The sequence below is a fragment of the Ovis canadensis genome, chromosome 26 (assembly GCF_042477335.2).
Source record: "Ovis canadensis isolate MfBH-ARS-UI-01 breed Bighorn chromosome 26, ARS-UI_OviCan_v2, whole genome shotgun sequence".
Classification (NCBI taxonomy): Eukaryota; Metazoa; Chordata; class Mammalia; order Artiodactyla; family Bovidae; genus Ovis; species Ovis canadensis.
Genome location: NC_091270.1, coordinates 30596817 through 30616853, shown reverse-complemented (window position 1 = coordinate 30616853; position 20037 = coordinate 30596817). Strand labels below are relative to the sequence as shown.

Below are 20037 nucleotides of genomic sequence, written 5' to 3'. Positions count from 1 at the left end.
GTTTGTTGCCTAATTGTACCTTCTAGAGTTTCTGCGTAGTATCAAGGGCAGACTGATCAAATGTTGTCATAGCTGGGATTTGCCCTTGGGATTAGAGAGTTCAATGTTAGTCAGTTTTCCAAAAGCCTCCACAAGTGGTCCCTGAAAGAAGGCTGGGTTTTCTTTTTCTTCTTGGGTCACTGCTTGAACCCTTTCATAGTTAGTTGCATTTTTGATAGGTTTTCTCATCCCTTCAAATAACACAATGGATCATGTGTTTCATGGCTTCTGTCCTGCCCCCGGATTCACAATACCAGTGGGGCTCCTGACTTTGGGCCGCGTCTCCATCCATAACAAGATGTTCGGGTTGGTCAAGCTGGTACTCTGCCACTGGACGGCTGCCCACATTCTCTGCTTTTCCCCAGGTCCAGAGCAAGTATTATAGTAGGACTGTTCGGACATGCTCCCAGTCAAAGGCCAGAGTTAGGGCCTGAAACCCTGCAACAGACTGACTATTGTCCTCAGTATACCGGCCCAGTCTTTGTTTGCACTGGACTAAATCAGTTCCAGAGAGTGGCACATGTACTTGACTGTCCCTTCACTGTTTGTCACTTCCCTTCAAGGGCATATTTTCTCTGATCCTGGTTGATAGGAAGTTCCACTATGAGTCTACCCTGGGGGCAGTCAGTCTCCCTTCAGGGGTGATGAAGGGTGTATGGGACGCAGGAACGTGGAGTTTGGGATTGGTCATAGGGATCTGGGAGACGTGGTGGCCCTGGGGAAACAGAGGAGCCTTTGTTTCACCTCTGAAAATTGGAGAAGGTCAAAGGGCATCATCTAAAATGTCAGGAGTGCTTTCTCATTCCCCTGTCTTTTGATTACAGGAGCCTGGTAGAGCAGGGTTTTGGTAAAGAACCATGAAGGCTTGAACATAGGGAATCTCAGTCTATTTTCCCATCTTGTGACAGTAAAGATCCAGTTGCAAGATGTTATTGTAATTTAGAGACCGATTTTCAGGGCATTTTTCTCCATCTACCTAACTTACATAAAGGCGTGGCAGTGTTACAGTGAAGTTTAAGCTTTTCTCTTTCCAGTCCTTCTATTTTTTTAAAGTGTACAATCTGGGATCTTCCTGGTGGCTCAGACAGTAAAGAATCTGCCCACAATGCAGGAGATTAGAGTTCGATCCCTGGGCTGGGAAGATCGCCTGGAGAAGGGAATGGCAACCCACTCCAGTATGCTTGCCTGGAGAATCCCATGGACAGAGGAGCCTGGTGGCTACAGTCCATGGTGTTGCGAAGAGCTGGATACGACTGAGCTACTAACACTACTACTGCTGCTGAGTATGCATTCCAGATGTGTTTCTTATGGCTTAGAGGAGGATCCTGCCATGCTGAGTAACCTGCAACCAAGAGCGCTTCTAGAATCGAAGTCCAGAGTCCTGGAGACAGTCCTTTGGAGGTTTTTGTCAGAGGGAAGTTGGAGTGTCCTCTGAATTCCTTTCTCATCTCATGGGATTTTGAGAGTCTCTGCTCCCTTTCGTTCGTAACCTGACTTCTCCAGTCACCCCAGGCGCTCCAGTGAGGGGCACTGTAGGGGCCATTTGAGGCAGTGCTGTGTGGCGGCCGGACTCCAGCTGGGGATCTGTTGTCCGTGAAGCTTGTGTCCTATGAGAGGTTTCCCTGTGTTGGGGTGTATTCCTTGCTGGGGAGCATCTGTAAAACCTAGGATGGGGGCTGCTTGCAGGTGGCCAGCCCGGTAGCTAGTCTGTCCCTGTGTGAGTGCTGGCAAGTGGAGGAGTGAAGGACGTCCTGGAGGTGCAAAGTGAGCTCCTGTGGGACTTGCAGGGCCTCTCCGATGGGAAATTGAAGTTGGATGCAGTGGAAGAGGCCATGAGTGTTAGACAAGGAGGGCCTAGAGGTGGGAGTATTCCCACAGGGGATTGTTTGGACCGGGAGTAAGGTGAGAGACTAGACAGGATAAGAACCCAAACCCTTTCTTCTCTGTTGGATGGCTTCAGTAAAATCGGGGAGAGGGTAATGATTCTATCTGAGACAGACAACATTGAGTTTGGACAACGTTTCCCACGTAATTTAACATACCAAATGAACCCAGTTAGTTTAGGATCTTTCTTTGGGGTGCTCCAGGGACCCTTTGAAGCACCCCCAAAGTATCTGAGGTCAAAAGAACTTTAGTTCAGTTTTGATATTTGAGGAGTCTGTCAAAAATCTCAAAGTTTTTTTTTTTTTTAATGTCTTTATTTTTATTTTTGGCGGTGCTGGGTCTTTGTTGCTGTGGCAGGCTTTCTCTGCTTGCAGCGGGCAGGGGCTCCTCTCTGGTTGTGTGCGCAGGCTTCTCATTGTGGTGCCTTCCCTTGTTTCAGAGCGCGGGCTCTGAGAGCGTGGGTCGGTAGTTGTGGCTCCTGGGCTCTGGAGCACAGGCTCAGGACTGTGGCACACGGACTGGTTGCTCCTTGGCACGTGGGAGCCTCCCAAGCCAGGGATCAGGGATGGAACTGGTATCCCCTGCATTGCAGGCTGTTTCTTTTCCACTGAGCCACCAGGGAAGCCTCTCAGAAAGTTTTAAAACACCCAGAAGGATAGAATCAGAGTCAAACAATGACTTGTTGAGCTAAGGTGAAAAAATTTTTCAAAAATAAATACAGGTCCCTTAAGGGCATAGGAACTCACATGATCTGATATCAAAAGGCGTATCCCAGCAAAATCTTGTTCCCTTATGAGAGAAAAAACAAATCCAGTCTTGTATCAACCTATTCTTAATAAAATGTGTTTACCTCATTTAATCCAGCTTTAGAAAATTCTGACCACATACAAAATTCCTTTGTCAGTGTTCCTCTTTTATAAGCATTCACTACTTTCTACAGCCATATTTTGTCCCTTATTCTTTCCCCATTCAGAAATAGCCAGTTCCAGGGCAAAGTCACCTTTTCCCCTTTCAACAATATACATTTCCATTTCTCATACCCTCTTTTCTGAAAACACACATCCTGTTTTCCTTAAGCAACCATGAACTGTCTTCTACGTTAGCATTCTGTAGGTTGGTGAAGGACACCTCAAGGTGGCACAAAACAGCTTTAGTTTTTCTCTCACAAGAAGACAAAAGTTGGTACATTTGGACCTGTGTATAAATTAATATTCCCGATATTTTATCTTACTTGAAAAGGCCTGGATTTTCAATGAATTCCTGTCGTTGAACTTAATTTAGTTTCAGTTTACCAAAATTTGCAGAGTATTTTCAACGGATGTTTCCAAAACATAATTATTGCTATAGAGTTTACTAAAAAGTTCTTATCCCAGTTATATTTACTTAAAAATTTCATATCAGCTAATTTTCCCTATTGACAAATTTCATAATAGAAACAATATGTACTTACTGACACTCAATAACCCTAGGTACAATAAAAGTATACTTAATGTTGATCATTCTACAGTCTGTATTAATTAAACCTACAAGCTTAAGCTAGCTCTAATGCCAGATGTTAATTAAATACTGAATATTTCCCAGATCACATGAACCCAAATGTATCCTAGTGAGCCTCTTTTATCTTTCTGAGAATGTATATAACTGCTCATCTTCCTTTAAGCCAATTAAATAGAGCTCATTTAGAAGTTTTTACCTAAAGACAGACCCAGAGATCTCATAGTTGTCTCACTTGAATATAAAGTGGCCCTGTTCCCGCTTCAGTCTGGGGGACGACAGATGAGTCAAGTAGTTCCTAAGAGCCTGGACAGAATAGTCACAGAGCAGAAGAGAGCAAGTAAAGCCCCTGGAGCTCAGGCAGAGGATCTACATTGCAAAAGCAGAGGAGATAAGAATGCTCAAACCTATCTTTTTGTTCTCTAAAATCCCAGCAAGTAACTCTAGGCTGGTGCTTGTTGTTCAGTCACTCAGTCATCTCCAATTCTTTGCGACCGCAAGGACTGCAGCCCACCAGGTTCCTGGGTCAGTGAGATTTCCCAGGCAACAATACTGGAGTGGGTTGCTATTTCCTTCTCCAGGGGACCTTCCCAACCCAGGGACTGAACCCATGTCTCCGTAATTGCAGGCAGATCTTTGGAGGGCTTAAGCCTAAAATACAGCTTGTTTTCTGTATGGAGATAACTGTCTATTTCTGGGTTTTGTAGTGTATCTCAGATGCCTTGAGATTTGTTGTGTCTTTGAGAGGATTTCTAACCCAGTGAATTAAGGGCTTAGTGGTATTTTGATCTGAGACTTCCGTGGTGAGGTACATATTAATATATATCATGGAGATCGTGTAGAATAGCCTGATCTTTTCATGCATCTCCCATAGTTGTTTTCCTCAGACCTAAGAGCCCACCGTGTGGGCTGTCCTGAAGCTCCTGAGGCCATACTGTCCAGGTGTATTGTTGCCTTTGTCCTGACTGGTGGTTAATCCACTCGAAAGCAAACATACATTGTGAGGAGGGATAGACTGGGATGCAAAGGAAGGTGTCCTTGAGGACAGGAACACTTAAGCATTAGCATCATCAGGGATTCGGACTAATATTTCGTAAGGCTTGACCACGGGGTGATTAGGGGCCACAGCATCATTTACTGCTCTGCGGTCTTGTATCACTCAGTATTCCTCAGTTGACTTAACAACCGGAAAAATAGGAATGTTGCATGGAGATTGAAAGGTCACCAGGAGGCAGTGTTTTAAAAATTTGTCTACGAGGGATTATAACCCCTTCTTTGCTTCCAGCTTTGTGGGATATTGTCTCTTGTTAGGGTAAGTGGCTCCTGGCCTAAGGCTGTTGCTTTCAGATTGGACGTTGATGGCCATCCTGGGTACTCCTTAGTCCCAGGTGCGGGTTCTCCCCTTGTAGAATATGGCTGGGAATAGGACTTTGCTCTTGGTTGGTCTGATGAAGTCAGAGTCAAAATACCAAGCTGCTCAGGGTGTCCTAATTGTTTAACATCCCAAGGGAGCCCGAAAGTGGGTTGGGACAGTCAGTTGTTGTAGTTGTGCAGTCGCTCGGTTGTGTCTGACTCTTTGCAACCCTGTAGACTGCAGCACGCCAGCCCTCCCTGTCTTTCATCATCTCCAGAGCTTTCTCAGACTCATGTCCATTGAGTCAGTGATGCCATCCAGCCATCTTGTCCTCTGTCATCCCCTTCTCCTGCCTTCAGTCTTCCCCAGCATCAGGGTCTTTTCTAAGGCGTCAGCTCTTTGCATCAGGTGGACAAAGAATCGGAGTTTCAGCTTCAGCATCAGTCCTTCTAATGAATATTCGAGGTTGATCTCCTTCACGATTGATTGGTTGGATCTCCTTGCAGTCCAAGGGACTCTCAAGAGTCTTCTCCACAGTTCAAAAGCATCAATTCTTCAGTGCTCAACTTTCTTTATAGTCCAACTCTCTCATCCATACATGACTACTGGAAAAACCATAGCCTTGACTAGATGGACGTTTGTTGACAAAATCATGTCTCTGCTTTTTAATATACTGTCTAGGTTTGTAATAGCTTTCCTTCCAAGGAGCAAGCGTCTTTTAATTTCATGGCTGCAGTCACCATCTGCAGTGATTTTGGAGCCTAAGAAAATAGTCAGCCACTGTTTCCACTGTTTCCCCATCTATTTCCCATGAAGTGATGGGAACAGATGTCATGATCTTAGTTTTCTAAATGTTGAGCTTTAAGCCAACTTTTCCACTCTCCTCTTTCACTTTCATCAAGAGGCTCTTTAGTTCTTCACTTTCTGCCATAAGGGTGGTATCCTCTGCATATCTGAGGTTATTGATATTTCTCCCAGCAATCTTGATTCCAGCTTGTGCTTCATCCAGCCTCGCATTTCACATGATGTACTCTGCATATAAGTTAAATAAGCAGGGTGACAATATACAGCATTGATTTACTCCTTTCCCAATTTGGAACCAGTCTATTGTTCTTGTCTGATTCTAACTGTCGCTTCTTGACCTGGATACGTTTCTCAGGAGGCAGGTAAGGTGGTCTGGTATTTGCATGTCTTTCAGAATTTTCCAGTTTGTTGTGATCCACACAGACAAAGGCTTTAGTGTAGTTAGTGTTGAAGCAATATGAGCGTGTGTTTGAAAAGAATTTCCAGATACAGAGCATTTCATAAGGGAGTGGGTTTATTAAGAACAAAGAGCAGAGGTAGCATTGACATTTCGAGCGCAGTGGACGCACCTCCTGACAGACCAGGGAAAGCCAACCGTTTTCATGAGTTAATAGCCTCATGAGTTAATTTTTATAGCCTTAAGACAAAATTCTTGCTGAAACGGTGGCGTTAATTTTGAGGGTGCTCCAGGGTGTTTACTTGGAGAAGGAAATGGTACCCCACTCCAGTATTCTTGCCTAGGGAATTCTGTGGACAGAGGAGCCTGGTGGGCTGCTGTCCATGGGATCACACAGAGTTAGACATGACTGAAGCGACTTAGCATGCATGCATGCATTGGAGAAGGAAGTGGCACCCCACTGCAGTATTCTTGCCTGGAGAATCCCAGGGATGGAAGAGCCTGGTGGGCTGCCGTCTGTGGGGTCGCACAGAGTTGGACGTGACTGAAGCGACTTAGCAGCAGCAGGGTGTTTCCTAGAGTGGACATCTTTGCTTACTCGGGGGTCCCGAAGCTGGTTAGAGGTTATTCAGGGGGCTTTTGGCAAGGTTTGTGGCAATCCAGATTACCCTAATCATCACCTGATAGTGCAGCGTTGCCGCACACCTTCATTTTGTAAGTAGTGCAGTATCTGCAAAGTGCCATAAAGCAACGTGCAGTAAAACGAGGTACTCCTGTGTCTTCTTTGAAGCAGTGTCTATTCGCATCCTTTGTTCATTTTGAAATCAGGTTATTTATCTTTTTATTGTTGACAGGTAAGAGTCCAACTCATGTGACTGGTTATATATGGAGATTCAAAAATTGGTCTAGTTTTCTTTTTTCCCCTTGTTATTCCCAGCAGTTTTAAAGTAAATAAATCCCTTTTCTTAGTTTTTGTTCTGTCACTCAGTCGTGTCCTACTGACTTTGAGCCCCCCTTAGACTGCAGCACGCCAGGCTTCCCTGTCCTTCCCTTCCCTGTCTTCTGGAGCTTGCTCAAACTCATGGCCATCGAGTCAGTGATGCCATCCAGCCATCTCATCCTCTGCTGCTCTCTTCTCCCATCTTCAATCTTTCGCAGCATCAGGGTCTTTTCCAGTGAGTCAGCCCTTCACATCGGGTGGCCAAAGTATTGGAGTTTCAGCTTCAACATCAGTCCTTCCAGTGTCTAGTTTGAGGTCAGTACCAAGTATACTACTAACTTTAAGATTGTGCAGTTGCTCTGTTCACTATCTAAACAGCTGTTTATTGTGCATTCGTGGTGAAGCCTGAGCGTGACCTGGGTGCTTCTCTCTTTCCAGGGCCCCCTGCAGCTGTTCCCTCCTCCCTCCCCTCCTCCCTGCCTCTCCTCCCTGCCTCTCACAGGCCCAGCCCCAGGGCCGAGGCCTCTCCTGTGACCCCTGTTTCCTCAGCAGGTAGGAGCATCCTTCTCAGCATCTCTTCTGTATCTTCCCACCAAGGCCGTTTGGTCTCCTCTCCTGTGTCTCGATTCAAGTGAACTTTTCCTGCTTCGCTCCATGCTCTGGCAGTGCAGAGGTGTGGAGCAGGCAAGGGATGTGCAGGAGGACCGGGATCCTCCCCAAAGGGCCAGTCGTCCAAGGGTGTTGAGCCTGGCCTTGCCAGGCACTTTGTGGGGTGAGAGAGTCAGGGGAGTGGCCAGGCACCCCAGGCTCTTGGGTTTGGAGTTCGTGCAGTGTCTCCCAGGTAGAGCTGTGTGATGCTCCAGAGGTTGGAGCAATGTCAGACCTCCTGTTTATGCTTATCTTTTAGCTCATTTAAAAGTTTCTGTATCATCTATAAGGACAGTAAGGTTATAGGATGACTATCCATGTATGTATTGGTGAAATGGTTTATATTTGTTCTTATTGATGTGTGAGATCAGAAGTAGCCCGTGTAATTGGTTTTGATTTTATTAGCCATGTAAACAGGTTGCTTTGTATGCCGGTGTAAAAAGACAAATTTGATTACTTCCCAGACGACCAGACTTCTAAATTTTTTTTTTTAATCTCTTGTAGACCCTCCTCTACACAGCACGGCTATATATGCTGATGAGGAAGAATTCTCCAAGCACTGCGGGTCACATCTCCCCTCAACTCCTCAAGAAAAAGAAGCGAAGAGAAGGTATGGGTGGATCGCAAGCAGTTGTTTACTCATGGTTAACAGCATTTCTGAGATGTTCTTTAAGATAGATGCCTACAAGACCAAAGCTTTTTAAACATCCTTTGAGTCATCTTATGTTTTTCCTCAAGAGAACTGGGACATAAAAACTTAATTTTTCAGTAATTGATGTTACTTAACTATAACTGACATCTGATTATCCTAGAAAACATGCCAGTGAAGGTTATTTAGCTTTGAGATAAAACGAGGCGAGGAAAGGTTTTAAGAGCGTAGAATTTTAGGTGATTTTACAAATTCTCTTACCCGTCACAAACGGGATGTTTTCTGGGGCAGGGTGGGAATAGGGGAAAGAAACTGATAATCCCAAAGGAAACACAAAGTCTGTTGTAAATTTCAGCTGTGTTGTCCCTTGGGTGCATAGGTTGGAGTTTTATACATTTCTGTGGGGTAGCTGGGTCAGGAAAGTCTGTACAAATGACTCAACATAGACAACTCGAGGGCCCACATGGTGAAGAGCTCTTCAGTAGCTGTAGTATGAATTATAAACTATTTGCTAGAGCAAACCCTGACTTAAGGACCTCTGTTAGGTAATAAGTCAGTTCTAGTTACTGACTATATTTTGAGAGTAACAAACTGCATTTTTAAAACAAACACCCCACTTGGGCAGGAGCCTAGATGGGATGTCTGTCCGAGTTTCTCTATCTGGGGATGCCTTGTGGTCCTTGGTCAGTCAGGAGACTCCAGGTTTTCTACGAGATGTTACTGGAAATCAGTAACAAAAGCCGAATATTTGGAAAACTACACACTTCGTTTTAAACAGTGGTGAATGCAATTTTTCCAGAAGAATTTTTGAATGGGTGACACATTCACATGGTTTAAAAAGGTTAGTAAGAGCCTTCATCTCCTCTCTGTCATCACTCCGCTCCTGCACCCACTTCTTCCCTTCCCTGCCACTGGTTTTCCTCTCTTTTTTGGCTGTCCTGGATCTCCCTTGCTGCGCGGGCTTTCTCTGGTTGCGGAGAGCCTGCTCTCCAGTGGCAGTGGGTGGGCTGCTCGTGGCAGTGGCTTCTCTTGAGGAGCGGGAGCTCCAGGGTGCCAGGGCTGAGCAGCTGTGGCTCCCAGCTCTAGAGCACGGCTCAATAGTTGTGCACAGGCCTAGTTGCTCTGTGATACGTGGGATCTTCCCAGAATAGGGATTGAACCTGTATCCCCTGCATTTGCAGGCAGATTCTTATCCCCTGCACCACCAGGAAAGGAACCCCCCAACCCCAATATTCATTTCTTATGTCTTTTTACAGTTTCTTTTTGTTCTCAAAAGAAGTGTGCGGTCTGGCTGCTTACTGGTTGGTGGAGAGGAAAGTTTGCCTTATTTCAGATGCCAGCAACTGTAGGGGGAGAGGGGTGGACATCTGTCCAAAGGCTGACTCCCCCTGCCCCTTCGTAAGCAGGGGGGAGAGCTTTCATAGGCAGAGTGGGGGGCGGACTGCATGCAGAAACAGCACAGTCATCTTCAAAATGGCCATCGGTGGTCTGACCAGCGTCATCTTGGTTGTTTTTGGTACAGTTAATCTTCAGCTCCAGGGTTTGTTTGTTGCCATTTCTTTGAGGCCAGTTGTGGCAGCTCGTGTCGTGGGTATAGCCTGGTCATCGTGTAGTTAACTTCTCCACCTGGGGTTTTAGAGTCTATAAGACAGCTACAGGATATGGCTCAGAATATTACCTTACAGCTCTTGAGAAAGAACTTGTAAAGGTCCTTGGCTGTGCTTAATGACCGCATTATTATTAGCCTCCTTTGACTGTTTTCCTTTGTTCCCACATTTCTCACTTCTCTGATTCTTAGACTATTCTTAGACTAAAGTTTTCCACAGATGAAAGTCAGGCAGAGGACATAGCTGGGGGCGAGGACCACAGGGTCCTGCTCCGTTTCAGTCCCCCCTTTTCTTTGATTTTCTCAGTCTTGAGGAGGGACAGGTACAGAACAGGAAAGGCAATAAACTTTCGTAGTACCTAGACAAACATTCGAAAATTACTAGACACGTTACAATGAGGATAATAATCAAAATGTACCTTTGTACTGTTCTGTCTTCATGATTAAAGCTGATGTACAATGTCTGTTTAATAGGCCACAAACAGGCTGTTTTATTTAGCCTAAAGTTCAAACTTAATCATGTATAGGTCAGAATGACTTCCCCATACCTCAGTATGTGAGCACTTCATCCCTCATTTTCCCCTTTTAAGTTGCAGCTCTTTCCATAGAGAGAGTTGATAATCAGTATATTTTCCAGTGTTGCCAGAGTGGTTCACCTGCTCTGGGTCCATCCATGTCCGTTGGTGCTAGTCCTCCTTTTTATTTATATACTTGACTAGTTGTCCACATCAGGGGATAACTACTCAGATACCATGAACAGGCTCTGGGTATGTTCATAGGGAAATGTGTTATAGGCCACACATTTGATCATCTGTACCCAATTTTCACACAAACACTATACGTGTGCTTTAAGCTGTAAAATTAAAGCCAGTAGTGCTATATACATCATGAGTAGTTATACTCTGTGACATCTTTACTGGACAATTTTTTCCATCCTGAATATTAGGGTCAAAAGTATGATTAGAAACAAAACAATTGCTTTCCATTAGAAGTCTCTGTTATCAGAATTAGATCAATATTCCAGGAGAATTGTTTTTTCAACAAAGAGGAAAAAAAAATTTAGTCTTGCATCAGTTTACTGTTAATAACAGAATTTATATACCTAGTTAAATTTAGTCTAATCTTAATCCTGACAGCATACAAAATTTTGTTCTCAAAGTTCCTTTTTTTATAAACCTTTTATCATTTTTTGGATCCAAACAAATTTGTCCTGTATTTCCCTATCCAGAAACAAACAACTGTAGGACAGTATTATCTTTTTTTTAACAAAAATATTTCCATTTGTTTATACCTTTTCTTCATTAGCAACTCATATCCTGTTTTACACATAGAAATGTTATCATTTTCACATTTCACAATTTTTAACCCTTGAAACCTTAAAACCAAGTGATTGAAATGGTACACCACCATTTTCTGATTGGCAAACTTAAGAACATACTCCACAGCATAATTTTTCTTCAGTGGTATAACATGCATGTTTAATAAACCGAAACATCTTTAATTTCCCTCTTGGTCTTATAAGAAAACAAAGTAGGTAAACTTAGATTTGTTTGATTTGTAAGTGCTCATATTTTTTTAAGGCAAATTAAATAGAGCTCCTTTACAAATTAACCTCAGCAATATCATCCAAAGACAAAAACACATATTGAGACATACAAATGTCCAGACCAACAGAGATCTCATTGTTTTCTTTTCATATTTCATGAATAGGCATTGCAATTAAACTTACCAATTTATGGATGATAGGTAGAATAGCCAAATTTACATACTGAATCTTAACAGGCTTTCCTCCTTTTTTTTTTTTCTCTTAGCTTGAAGTTTTATAATTAACCCATGGCTGGCATTCATGGACTGTGGTTGTATTTCAAGGACATGATAAGCCTTAACTTCAGATTTCCTCCTATGCATATTTTTATTTTCTCAGGGTCTGAAAAAAAAAGTGTTTTATCAAGCTAGCTTTCCTTAACTGCATATGCAAAAACCCGTTTTTTGTGAATTTCAAGAGTTTCATCCTAACCATTTTTTTTCAGAGTATAAAGAATACTGTTGCCAAACATACATTGTCCAAAATAAATCAGCTTTCTTTTTCTTTAGTCATAATTTCCCAGCTAAAATTTTTCTCAATGAATTGAACCTGAATTTCCCATTTTACCTAAGGCAACAAGAGTACCAATCATACAAATGGAATACGTGCTCACACACCAAATGACAAATCTGTTGCAAGCTCTCTCTCAGGGTGACCGGTTTAGAGCCTGAAACAAACACTTCCCTGACACAAACCGTCCTCAAAGCAATCAGATCTCAGAACCAATTGGGAAAATGTCCAAATGACACTTGGTGCTCACAGATGGTCTTCAGTGGTAGTCAGATGTCAGAACCAGTTAGCAAGAATGTCCAAGTAGCAATTCATGCTCACAAACAGTCCTCATTGGCAGACAGACATCAGAACCAACTGGCAAAAATGCCCAATAGCAGTCAGTGCTCACAAATGATCCTCAACATTAGACACACACAACCAGGGGCAGGAGTGCCGAGTAGCACCTCATGTTCCAAACAGTTCTCAACATCAGACACTCATCAGAACTAGCTGGCAGGAATGCCAAAATAGCACTTGTTGTTTAGCTGCTCAGTTGTGTCCAATTCTTTGCAACCCCATGGACTGCAGCACTCCAGGCTTCCCTGTCCTAAACTATCTCTTGGAGTTTGTACAAACTCGTGTCCATTAAAATTGGTGATGCTATCCAACCATCTCATCTTCTTTCATTCCCTTCTCCTCCTGCCTTCAGTCTTTCCCAGCATCAGGGTCTTTTCCAGTAAGCTGGCTCTTTGCATCAGGTAGCCAAAGGATTAGAGCATCAGCTTCAGCATCAGTGCTTCCACTGTATATTCAGGGTTGATTGGTTGGATCTCCTTGCTGTCCAAGGGACTCTCAAGAGTCTTCTCCAGCATCACAGTTTGAAAGCATTAATTCTTCAGTGTTCTGCCTTCTTTATGGTCCAACTGTCACATCCTTCCATGACTACTGGAAAAACCATAGCTTTGACTATATGTCCCTTTGTTGGCAAAACGATGTCTCTGCTTTTTAGTACACTGTCTAGGTTTGTCACAGCTTTTCCTCCAAGGAGCAAGTCTTTTCATTTCTTGGCTGCAGTCACCATCTGCAGTGATTCTGGAGCCCAAAAAAGTAGTCTGTCACTGTTTCCACTGTTTCCTCATCTATTTGCCATGAAGTAATGGGACCAGATGTCATGATCTTAGTTTTTTGAATGTTGAGTTTTAAGCCAGCTTTTTCACTCTCTTCTTTGACCTTCATCAAGAGGCTCTTTACTTCACTTTCTGCCATTAGGGTGGTATAATCTGCGTATCTGAGATTATTGATGTTTCTCCCTGCAATCTTGATTCCAGCTTGAGCTTCATCCAGCCTGACATTTCACATGATGTACTCTGCATAGAATTTAAATAAGCGGGGTGACAATATACAGCCTTGACATCCTCCTTTCCCAGTTTGGAACCAGTCCATTGTTCCATGTCTGATTCTAACTACTGCTTCTTGACCTGCATACAGATTTCTCAGGAGGCAGATAAGGTGGTCTGGTATTCCCATCTATTGAAGAATTTCCCACAGTTTGTTGTGATCCACACAGTCAAGGCTTTAGTGTAGTCAAAGGAGGAGAAGTAGATGTTTTTCTGGAATTCTCTTGCTTTTTCTATGATTCAACAGATGTTGGCAATTTGATCTCTGGTTCCTCTGCCTTTTCTAAATCCATCTTGTACATATGGAATTTCTTGGTTCACGTTTTGTTGAAACCTAGCTTGAAGGATTTTGAGCATTACCTTGCTAGCATGTGAAATGAGCACAATTGTACAGTAGTTTTAACATTACCCTTCTTCGGGATTGGAATGAAAACTGACGTTTTCCAGTCCTGTGGCCACTGCTGAGTTTTCCAAATTTTCTGGCATATTGAATGCAGCACTTTCACAGCATCGTCTTTTAGGATTTGAAATAGCTCAGCTAGAATTCCATCACCACTACTAGCTTTGTTTGTAGTGATATTTCCTACGGCCCACTTAACTTAATCCAGGATGTCTGACTCTTAAGTGAGTGATCACACCCTCATGGTTATCTGGGCATGAAGATCTTTTTTGTATAGTTCTTCTGTGTATTCTTGCCACCTCTTCTTAATATCTCTGCTTCCTCCTAAGTCCTTACCATTTCTGTTTATCGAGCCCATCTTTGCCTGAAATGCTCCCTCGGTATCTCTGATTTTCTTGAAGAGATCTCTAGTCTTTCCCATTCTGTTGTTTTTCTCTCTTGCTTTGCACTGTTCACTTAAAAAGGCATTCTCATCTCTCCTTGCTATTCTTTGGAACTCTGCATTCGTCTTTCCCTTTCTCCTTTGTCTTTCACTTCTCTTTTCTCAACTATTTGTAAGGCTTCCTCAGACAGCCATTTTGCCTTTTTGCATTCGTTTTTCTCGGGGATGGTTTTGATCACCCTCTCCTGTTGGATATTACGAACCTCTGCCCATCGTTCTTCAGTCATTCTGTCTACCAGGTCTAATCCCTTGAATCTGTCACCTCCAGTCTGTCATAAGGGATTTGATTTAGGTCATACCTGAAAGGCCAAGTGCTTTTCCCTACTTTCTTCAATTTAAGTCTGAATTTTGCAATAAGGAGTTCATGATCTAAGCCACAGTTAGCTCTTGGTCTTATTTTTGCTGACTGTATAGAGCTTCTCCATCTTCAGCTGCAAAGAATATACTCAATCTGCTTTCGTTATTGACCATCTGGTGATGTCCATGTGTAGTGTTGTCTCTTGCTAAGTTGAAAGATTGTGTTTCCTGTGACCAGTGCATTTTCTTGGCAAAACTGTTAGCCTTTGCCCTGCTTCATTTTGTACTCCAAGGCCAAACTTGCTGGTTAATCCAGGTATCTCTCGACTTCCTACTTTTGCATTCCAGTCACCTATGATGAAAAGGACATCTTTTTTTGTTGTTAGTTCTAGAAGGTCTTATAGGTGTTCATAGAACTCTTCAATTTCTTTGGCATTAGTGGTCGGGACATAGACTTGGATTACCGTGACATTGAATGGTTTGACTTGGAAACAGATCATTCTGTCATTTTTGAGATTGTACCCAAGTACTGTATTTCAGACTCTCTTGTTGACTATGAAGGCTACTCCATTTCTAAGGGATTCTTTCCCACAGTAGTAGATATAAAGGTCATCTGAATTAAATTGGACCAAATAGTACCAGGGCTCACAAACAGTCCTCAGTGGCAGTCAGAACCAGTTGACAAGAATGCCCAAATGGCACCAGCATGCACAAATGGGAAGGTTTGGACTTACCTGGTCTTGGAGCTCGTCAGCTTTTCCCAAATACTAGTTTCCATTCTACCAAGGAAAAGATTAAGCTTGTAGCCAGAGCCGAGCAGGGGAGAAACAGAGGATCCTCAAAACAAATGGTTTAGGCAGCTGCTCGAAACATCCCCACATCCTCTGATCAGGGCTGGCTAGCCACGAGCGGCAAGCTGGTACACCGTCATGGCCACAGTGTCCCCTGGGAATCCCAGGACAGCCAGGCGCCATGAAAGCGCAGGAGCCAGCCCCACGCTGGGCACCAGGATCTTAACCACAAGGAGTGTGTGGGTCTGGCTACTCGCCACTCAAAAGCCAATAAACCAGGTTGGTGGAAAGGAAAGATTGCTTTATTTTAGAGGCCAGCAACTGTGGGGGAGAGGGGCGAACATCTGTCCAAAGGCCGACTACCTCCTCCTCTGACAAGCAGGGGTGAGAGTTTTTATAGACCGAGTGGCGGCCAGGGACGACATGTAGAAACAGCATAGTCATCTCGAGCAGTCATCTTCAGTTGGTCATCAGTGGTTTGACCAGCGTCACCTTGGGTGTTCTAGGTGCAGTTAACCTTCAGTTCCAGAGTCTGTCTGTTCCCATTTTTTGAGGCCAGTTCTCAGAATTGTGGCAGCTCATGTTGTGGGCACAGTCTGGTCATCATGCAGGTAACTTCTCTGCCTGGGGTTTCAGCATCTGTAAGACAGCTCGCAGGATACGGCTCAGAACGTTAGCCCTTGAGACAGAACTGAAAGTCCTTGACTGTGCTTAGTGACATTATTATTTAGTCTCCTTTGACTGTTTTCCTTTGTTTCCACATTTCTCACTTCTCTGATTAAGCTGATTCTTTGACTAAAGTTTTCCACAGACAGAAAGCAGGCGGAGGACATGGCCAGGGGGCAGGGACCGCAGGGTCCTGCTCCGTTTCGTTTGTGCCTGTCAAAGTAAGAGTACGGAGTTTTTACCTGTTTGAAATAGACAGGGTGCCTTGCCACTGGCTTTCCCGCTCTCTGTATGTCGCAGAGCTGTGCGTGTACGCGCACATGGAGCGTCCTCGTTCTTCTGTCCACAGGCGCAGGTTTGCCATAGTCTGGATCGCCGTAGCTTACTTCCCCAGGCCTGGGTCTGCAGGCAGCTGGGTCGTTCCCAGTCTTCTGCTGTCACCAGCAGTGCTGTAATCAGTAAGGTGATACGTACTCCAGTTCACACACAGGCCTGTTTCTGTAGGATGTTTCCATAAAGAAAAGCCTCGGTCTCGTGAAAGGTGTGATTGTCATAGTTACTGCCAAGTTCCCACCAGCATGGCATCAGGCCTGGATTTTTGCCAGGGTGCTGTGCTAGCTCAGTTCCAGTTTGTATTTTTCTCATGACTGAGTTAAGTAACCTCTTTCATGTGTGTTACAAGTTCTTGAATTTCTTTCTGCAGGCTCTTTATATCCTTTTTCCGTGTTTCCCATGTTGGTCATTTTCTTTCTGACTTCTATGACTGTGTTTAAACACGAGTGAAATTAACCCTGTTTGTCATAGACAAGGGTTGGGTCAGAGGACTGACCGTCAGCTGTTGTGTAGGGTAGGGCTGCCTAGGAGACTGAGTGCTCGGTCCTCCCGAGGGGGCCGGGGCTGTGGTGTGGAGGCGTCAGGCTGCTGTGTCCATGGGCTGGTTCTCAGTCCTCCCGAGGGGGCCGGGGCCATGGTGTGGAGGCGTCAGGCTGCTGTGTGCATGGGCTGGTGCTAAATCCTCCCAAGGGGGCCGGGGGCGTGGGGTGGAGGCTCAGGCTGCTGTGTCCATGGGCTGGTGCTCAGGGGAGGGGCTGAGCTGGTGATCAGACTGGCGGTTTGATCCAGCGGAGCGGGCTGCGGCCCCACCGGGCCTCCCAGGAAGAGATGGTGGCCTGAGAGGGGGCAGGGGCCCAGGGCCAGCCCACAGGAGACCTGGCACCCGTCCAAGGGAGGAACTTGCAGAGGTGAGAGGATCCCCTGGCTGGAGGGAAAGATGAAGCCAGGAGAGGGTGTGTTCTCGGGAGGCTGAAGTGCAGTTGAGAAGAGAGGTTAAGGCTGAACACTTGCGGTGGGTCAACAGTGTGGGCCTCCTCAGTGACCTTGGTTTTGGGGATGTGTGAAGCCCAAACAAAAAGCCTCATTTGGATGAGTTGGAGAGGGTTTATCCATGGATACGGAAGGGGCGGAAGGGATGCGTGGGGCGGGGGCGGGCCAGCACTCAGGAGGCGCCTCTCCAGTCTCTGTCAGACCCTCTCCCCTCCCGCCCCTCCCCAGTTCCTCTCCTGGCGCCGCCCCGCCCCCCCAGCCGCTGTCCCCAGGGCTCCCTCTGCCCAGCCTCTCTCCCGAGCCCCCAGCCGTCCTCCATGTGGACCGCACCCCCCGGACGCCCTCAGGCACCTCGGACTCCACAGAGGCGCCCCCAGGCCCCATCGCTGCCCCCTCGTCAGTGTCAGCAAGCCGCTTTGTGTTCTCCAGCCGCATGGTCCTGCCGGCACCCTGGCACCCAGCAGAGCAGTCTGGGCCTCTGCTGGCGCGCTCTGTCCTAGGAGCGCTGTCTCTGCTCTGCCTCTGGCTGCCTTCTCTCTCTCTCTGCACCGGCCACGGTCCAGGCTCCTGCCGCCCGCTTCTCCTGCCTGCTCCCCTCCTGGTCCCTCTGTCTCTGGAGTTGCGCCCCCTCCAGACTCACCTCCCACCTCCCGGCACAGTGTGCCCAGCGTGGAGGCTCAGTCTCACGCCCCCCCCGTTTGCAAGGGTCAATCAGGCGCCCGTTTGGCTCCCCGGCTCAGTGGACACCGAGGCAGTGAGGACTGAAGAGGTTTGTTAGCATCCGTGAGCGTTACAGGGGGATGGATCAGGATGAGACACCGCAGACCCCAGCGCCGCTCTTGGCTCCCGCCCTCCCTGGGGAGGGGGGAGACCGGGCCTGGTGCTGCCGTCTCCGTGGTCTCGGCTGGGGGACCGCCGCTCTCGTGACCCTCGGTGCAGATGAGCAGCGGCGCTGCACCGAGCGCGAGCGCGGGGAGGGGCGAGCAGGACCCTGCGCCTCGCTGTCTTCCCGGTCTTGACTTTTGGCTTCTCCGGCACTGTTTTCTCTTCAACAAGATGTGCGCTCTCTGTTCTGATTCCCGTCCTGTCCCTTGATCGTCCAGGGTGTTTTACACCCGTCTGCTTGTCTGCTTCTCACTTTACTTTTCCTTCTTCCTTAAATCCCCTTCCCTTTTTTTCCTCTGCCTGAAAAAGTGCTTTCAAAAGTCAGCTCATCTTAAACCATGGTGTCCCTGGTGCCGCAGCCGGGTGTCCCCGTCTCCTCAGCTCTGCTATCTGTGGCCTTCCTCCTAGACATGGATCCAGTCACAGGAAGCCTCCTCATTGTTCAAGTGATTGTATTCCTCATACTTGAATTTCGAAGTTGGTGTTAAAGGGTGAATGAAAAAACCGAAAGCACTCTCATCAGAAATTTAAGTTATTTTTCCTTTTCAAAGGATGAAAGAAGGTATTCCCTTTTCTGGCCCCTAAACTTGGGCCTGTACCTGCGGCTTGGTACCGGTGGTGCCTGTGTACCGGTGGTGCCCGTGTACCGGGAGTGGTGGCGGAGGGAGGGGCGCTTCTGCCCGGGCCACAGGGGCTGCAGTGACTGGCTGTTACTGCCTGCTGGAGCTCAAGTGATGTGGCCTGGGTGTGCCAAGGCGTAGGAGGTGACGGTAAGTCTGGGGAGGTGGCAGGTCACACACCATCCCCCCGCCCCACTCCGTAACAAGTGGGAAATCTCATTAAATTGTGCTTGTGTTTGTGTCAGAGGAGCAGCTTTTAGAAGACACGTGTGAATAAAAAAAAACGTGTGCAAGATACTGATGGTTTGTTCTTTGGTACAGTTCGGACACTTCTGAAATTGAAGCAAGTGAAAATGAGTCTGTAAAGATTAGTGCCAAAAAGGTATGCCTGTTCTCCCATCTTAATTTGTAAGATATTTCATATACTATTTAGATTGGATGCAAGTAGAAGAAATGTTTTGTAAAATATTTCATACACTGTTTGACTGCACACAGAGAAAATGTTCGTGTAGCAGCATTTTTCAGAAAGAGTTTTACGTTTCAGAAGGTACTTTTTTAAAAATAAAAATCAGATCGTTTTGTATCTGAAGCATTTTTCATCACAGAGATCGTAACCCTCTGTGCACCATGTCCGTTTTCATAATGTCCGTGTCATGTGTGTAGATGTCACAGGTGATTCGACACTGTTGGGAGTGTTTCCCGATAACCCTTTAATCCAGTGTCCACTAGTGAGCTTACCATCTTCCTATTACGTTCAGTCTTGAAGTTTGGAGATAAGAAATGTGAATCTTATGGTTATTTACTAACAGAAATGGGAAGCATTCGTATTTTCTAAACAGTAAGGCCGTTTTCTTGATACAGCCAAGAAGAAAACTCAAGCCCATCAGTGATGAATCTGAAAGCCCTGAAGAAAGTGACGTGAGGAGAAAAGTTAAACCCACAGAGAACATAAGCTCATGGCAGGGAGCTGTTTCAGCACTTCCAGAGCTTTCGGAGAAACCAGCTGAAGCGGTCACTCCTCAGAAGACAGGACCCCAGAGTGCCGAGTCCTCTGCTGAGAAAGTGACGCTGGCCACAGGACGTCAGCGGGTAAGTGTCTGCCATCCCCCTGGAGAGGGGAGAAGGCTGAAAATGTCCAGGGGGAGGGAAAGCATTTTCTTTTTCCTTCACTTCTTTTGAGAAAGAAGTTTTTATTTTTCTTATTATAAAAGTTTATTTACTTCAGAAAATTTAGAAGGTATAGGATGGAAGGTAAAATCCTTTAATTCCATCACCCCAAAATAAAATATCTGCCGCATGTTTTGGTCTACACTCCTCAGTCTTT

The 20037-nt window shown here is 45.7% G+C and overlaps 1 protein-coding gene across 1 annotated transcript in view; it reads left to right on the top strand.

Moving 5' to 3' along the window:
• The window catches only part of CENPU (centromere protein U), a 49750-nt gene that overhangs the window by 15308 nt on the left and 14405 nt on the right, over nt 1-20037 (top strand). Inside the window, exons 4-6 of the mRNA XM_069573273.1 lie at nt 8065-8170; nt 19035-19095; nt 19575-19802. Coding sequence (XP_069429374.1) covers nt 8065-8170; nt 19035-19095; nt 19575-19802 — 395 coding nt within the window. The remainder of the gene's footprint in view (nt 1-8064; nt 8171-19034; nt 19096-19574; nt 19803-20037) is intronic.